The 5,247-nt window shown below is 55.5% G+C and overlaps 1 protein-coding gene across 2 annotated transcripts; it reads right to left on the bottom strand.

The window, feature by feature from the left end:
• Positions 1-433: 433 nt before the first annotated feature.
• On the bottom strand, positions 434-3,802 carry LY6K (lymphocyte antigen 6 family member K). 2 transcript variants are annotated; one of them, XM_030795067.1, is made up of 3 exons: positions 3,290-3,802; positions 2,213-2,326; positions 434-803 (listed from the first exon to the last, which is right to left on the bottom strand). In XM_030795067.1, the coding sequence occupies exons 1-3, from the start codon at positions 3,390-3,392 to the stop codon at positions 523-525; spliced, it is 498 nt and encodes a 165-aa protein (XP_030650927.1). In that variant the 5' UTR covers positions 3,393-3,802; the 3' UTR covers positions 434-522. The 2 variants fall into 2 exon arrangements, with proteins under 2 accessions (XP_030650927.1, XP_030650928.1); XM_030795068.1 differs by lacking the exon at positions 434-803 and adding an exon at positions 905-1,050 and having other exon boundaries at positions 3,290-3,440.
• Between the last annotated feature and the right edge of the window lie 1,445 nt (positions 3,803-5,247).

The raw sequence follows: 5,247 nt of genomic DNA, 5'->3' as shown, positions 1-5,247 counted from the left end.
AAAAGCAGCCATCCATAGTGCCTCCACCACTGGAATGGGCCCTAACGTGTGCCCCACTGCCCCCCCTGCTGAGGAGTTCTTCACTCCAGGGATGTCTTCACCCCAATCATTCAGACTCCCCCAGTGTTCCTGCATCACCTGAAAGGTCGGAAGCATCTCAGCACATACTTTCCATGAGTGGTACTTAGGCCTCCCTCCCCATCAATACTGAAGCCCTCAGAGGCAGAGGGGAGTCAAGGAAAAGAGTGGCCGTCAGCAATAAATGAGTTATAAGGTTTGATTTCAAAGAGAAAAACTTGTCACCAAAATCACTACTCAGGAGATCTGGACTCCCTCTGAATGTGAGTTAAAGAACCCTTGAGGGTTAAGAGCCAACTGCACCTGATCCCCACTCTCCCATCCCAAGACCCTGGGAAGTCAAACCAAGAGGTAATCAACAGAAAACAAGTTTAATGCAACAGGTGACAACGGTCTGGAGTGAGTCCATGCTCCAGAAGGCTCAGCCCATGGCAGTCCCATGGCTCAAGGCAGGCTGAGGCAGGCTGCAGTGGAGGCCAGCAGCAGGAGGATGGCCAGCCCCAGCCCACCACAGCTCTCACCCACGCTCCCAGCATATTCTCGGAACACTGATGAGTTGATAGGTGGCCCCTCTAAATTGCAGTATCGAACTTTACAACACTTGAGGTAAAAGAAGGGCATGGGCTCTTCCAGGAGAAACCGCTTCTCCTCTGGCTTGGGTCTCTCAATCGCTGCACAACTAGCGGAGCACTGCTTCGAAATCATGAAAAAACGTGGAAATATTTCTAATAGGAAATAAAGACCGAGAGAAGGCAATCATGCCATTCCAATGCCTGACACGGAGGCCTTTCTGTCTGGGTCAAGGCCTCACCCCTGGCGGCCCTGCTCAAAGGTGCACACTCAATTGGGGCACCAAGCGGGAGTCGGGAGGACGAGGGCCAGTCCTGTGTGTTGAATGCTGCTTCAGGGAAGGGCTGGCTTCCGCGTGGTATGGCCTGTCCATGTGCACTGGGAATGCGGGTCTAGGGGTTGCGTTTGGGAACACACAGGTCTCAACTTCTCAAACACAGGGTTGGCTCAGGCCTTTGTGGCCACGGACAGACACATGACTCCCAGCCGTTCTGGCCATCACCCAGGGCGTGGAGCGGGCCTCTTGGTGGGCCTGGCTCGACTCTGAGCTGGGGTCTTATCTCATGACCACGCTTCATCTTATACGTCACTGTACAAATCATTTTGCCATATTAAGTTATAAAGACGATGTGGGCTACACTGAGTCTGAAGCATCACCTCAGCGCCCCACCAACTTCGTGGATGCCGAAGGGCTGGAGAGCGGCTGCTGGGCGGAATCAGAATTCACGAGCCCTGAAGATCTCCCTGTGGGCAGAATGTGCTGGGTGTCCAGATTCCCCTTGGGGAGGGCTTCATGTACCCAGAGGTTTTCAGGGGAATCACAGATGACAGAGCAGTGGTCTCCACAATTTTTAAGGCATGCACCCTCCTTTGAGAACACACTTGAAGGCTGTACACCTTGGTTTTGTGCATCTCTTGTAAGAGTGACACAGACACTGTTCTCAGTGGTGCATTTAACATTATTAAAGCTTAAGTTTTCATTTAAAAATGGATGATATGAAATCCAGATTTTCTTCCTACCTCCCAGTATTTCATCTGGACCTGCTGTAGCAGGCACTGCCTTACACTGGCACAGTTCTTACGGCCTGAGTCCCACCCCACTCCCCCTTCACCTTTCTCTGGCTTCTCAGGACTTTGCTCTTCACATTTTAAAGAGAAAAAAAGGCAGGGCGCGGTGGCTCACGCTTGTAATCCCAGCACTTTGGGGGGCCGAGGGTGGGTGGATCACATGAGGTCAGGAGTTCGAGACCACCCTGACCAAGGTGAAACCCCGCCTCTACTAAAAATAAAAAATTAGCCGGTGTGGTGGCGCACATCCATAATACCAGCTACTCTGGAGGCTGAGGCAGGAGAGTCGCTTGAACCCGGGAGGCGAGGTTGCAGTGAGCTGAGATCACGCCACTGCATGCCAGCCTGACTCCGTCTCAAAAAACAACAAAAAAAAGAACAAAAAAAGGCTACTTTCTATTAGTTATTCCCTACTAAGGAAAACTAGACAGCCCTGATTCCTGAAAGTCCTCTATTCACCTGCCTTTGGGTCCCCAACAAGAGCGAAGCTACTCACTCACGGCCGCTATAACGCAGTATGGCTCTGTCTCTTTGCACTTCCTTGGGTTCTGGCACTCGAAAGTGTTTTCTCTCTCACAGACATGACACCACAGTCTATTGTCACCCTCGTCTGAAAGGATGAATAAAAAAGAAAGTAGAATTCCAGTTCTCCGTGCCTATCTGATGAACACAGCCGGCATCCGACCAGCACAAACTCGGCGGGTCCCCATCTTTCTCCCCGAGCAGTGGCTGGGGCCACATGACTCGAGTGAGCCGCATGGGGAGAAAGCAGGAGGGGTCTCAGGCCACGTAAGAGCTGCCCGCTTCCCCTTCAACTTCCCCCATGATTTTAAGTGTCCTCAGGCCTCCCCAGAAGCCAGCACCATGCTTGCTGGACAGCCTGTGGAACTGTGAGCCAATTACACCTCTCCTTTATAAATTGCCCAGCCCTCGGGCTTCTTTACATTCTGAGTGATTTGTCTTCTCTCCTGGGGGCTCCCCCATCCTCCCACATCCAAGCACACAACATGAGCACACAGCGCACCCCCACTCGGCCGTGGCACCCTGACCCCAGGTCGGCCACGCTGCACCCACGGGCCCTGGCATCTCCCGGCCGACGGCTGCGGAAGTGCCCCCGGGGCTTGGGTCTGCTCCCACGTGTCCTCCCGCCCACCTTCCAGGTACACCCACCTCCCAGGCCCTGCACGCTGACTCCCTCAAAGGAGGCCTCCCTTGGGTCTGGGTTGGGCCTGGCCTAGCTCTGCAGGAGGAGCCGGCTCTCCTCCCGCGGCTTGAACGGTTCTCAGCCAGCGAAGCCCCCGGAGGCCAGGCCGGCTGGGGCCTCCAGCCTGAGGGCTCCCGGGCAAGCGCGGCCGGAGCAGGGCAAGGGCTGGGGAAGGGCTGGGCTCAGGCTGCCCCGCCGCCCTGGGGGAAGCCGCACGAGGCGAGGCTCCCCGGAGGCTTCCAGGCTCCGCGGGCCCCCTGAACTCCCTGTTGTCGCGGTCTAGTTGGGGCGGCGGCCACGCGGTGCTGGGCAGACGCCGCCCGGCCCCGTCCTCTCGGCCCGTGGCTGTGGGGGGCGAGCCAGGCTCACCCGTCTGCTTGGCGTCCTCTGGATCCCGTTGTCTCGCAGTCAGGTTGGCGTCTGTCCACACCCGCGGGAGGGCCACGACCAGCAGCAAGGCGAGCAGCGCCATCGTCGCCAGCGGTGCCCTTTGAGGGTCAGCGCGCGACGCCCCCTCCCGGCCCTTCTGGAACCTTCGCAGCCTCCGCGCGCCGTTCCCCGGGTCTGGCCGGTAGGGGGAGCCCCGCCTGTCCCCCGGGCGCGCGCCTCCCACCCGCCGGGGCCTGTCCCGGTCTTTGGAGCCCCTCTCAGAGCCCCGCAGCCACTGGCGGCCCTGAATTCCTGTTCTGAGTCCCGCCTTGTGCTGGTGTTGGAGCGGCTGGCGGCCAGGCAGGAGCGGGCACGGGAGCCCTGGGAAAGGCGCGTTTGGAAACGCAGCCCCGAGTCCAAGGGCCGTCTCCTTGGGGACCCCAGAGCCCACAGAAAGTGGCCAGAGGCCAGGTAGGGGATTTTCTCCGCTGAAGAGCACGGGCGCACCTCTGATAACTCGCCCCTGAATAGCTTTTAGCTCATTATAATACCAAAAAAAAAAAAAAAAAAAAAAAACCATCCCTGGGGAGAGATTTTAGATGCTGATGAAACACTCCAGTGTTGGCCGGGCGCGGTGGCTCACGCTTGTAATCCCAGCACTTTGGGAGGCCGAGGCGGGCGGATCACGAGGTCAGGAGATCGAGACCACGGTGAAACCCCGTCTCTACTAAAAATACAAAAAATTAGCCGGGCGTGGTGGCGGGCGCCTGTAGTCCCAGCTACTCGGGAGGCTGAGGCAGGAGAATGGCGTGAACCCGGGAGGCGGAGCTTGCAGTGAGCCGAGATCGCGCCACTGCACTCCATCCTGGGTGACAGAGCAGACCCCGTCTCAAAAAAAAAAAAACAAAACAAAACACTCCAGTGCACTAGTGTGTGAGGTCACGGTGCATGCGTGTCCCGAGGACTTCCCAAAACTTGCTTACTCGTAAGGCCCCTGCCTGGGTGGTTCATGAGTAATCCTGTAAAACTCTCATCAAGAGGGTCTCCCCAGCGTGAGTAGGGACTGACTTATTCTTTTGAGCAGCCCACCCTGTTCCTCTTTTAGGCTGTACTGTTTTCCTTGACTAAAAGCTCAAATGAGAATTCCTCCTAGCGCCTGTAATCCCAGCTACTCAGGAGGCTGAGGCAGGAGAATGGCGTGAACCCGGAAGGTGGAGCTTGCAGTGAGCCGAGATCGTGCCACTGCACTCCAGACTGGGCGACAGAGAGAGACTCCTGTCTCAAAAAAATAGAAAAAAAAGAAAGAAAGAAAGAAAAAATTCCTCCTAAGTCACTAGCTTTTGGCTCTATCTCCTGAGTGGCAGGTTCTGTCTTGTCTTTCTGAGATCCTGACTCTTTAAATAAAGGTTACTTAACCCTTTACCTCTTGCTATGCGTCTCTTGTCTGAATTCGTTCCTCCAAGAAGACTAAGAACTGGAGGATTTCCATGTCTCTCACAGTAACAGTGCTACCCAGACATCCAGGTTGTCTTCTAGGTCCCCTGCCCTGCACAGAAAGCCAATCGCCAAGAGCAATGCCAGGGAAGAAGGCCTCATTCAAGTGCTACAGCCCAGAGATGGGCGCTCAGTCACAAATCCCTCTCCTCAGCCCACTAAAATTAGGAGTTTCTAGAGCAGGGAAGAAATGTCACCCTGTGTGGGAAAACAGGAATTAGGGAGAGTGAGGAGGCAGCTAGGCAGTCATGACTGGTGAGGGGTCTGGCCTCAAGGACCTACCGAGTTTCAGCACCTTGATACTGTCTGGGAGGCCCAATGGTTGGTTTCCTGGGAAAGGAACTCAGATAAGACAAATGTAACTTTCCCAAGTTTTAAGATAGGGTGGGTCAATTTCTATGTTTTTTCAAAAGAAAGCCTAAATACTAGTTTTATGAGAAATTGGGCCTGTGTGAGTAGGCCCC

The sequence above is a fragment of the Nomascus leucogenys genome, chromosome 16 (genome assembly GCF_006542625.1).
Source record: "Nomascus leucogenys isolate Asia chromosome 16, Asia_NLE_v1, whole genome shotgun sequence".
Lineage (NCBI taxonomy): Eukaryota > Metazoa > Chordata > Mammalia > Primates > Hylobatidae > Nomascus > Nomascus leucogenys.
Note: the sequence above shows the minus strand (reverse complement) of the source record. Positions and strands in the feature narration are given on the sequence as shown.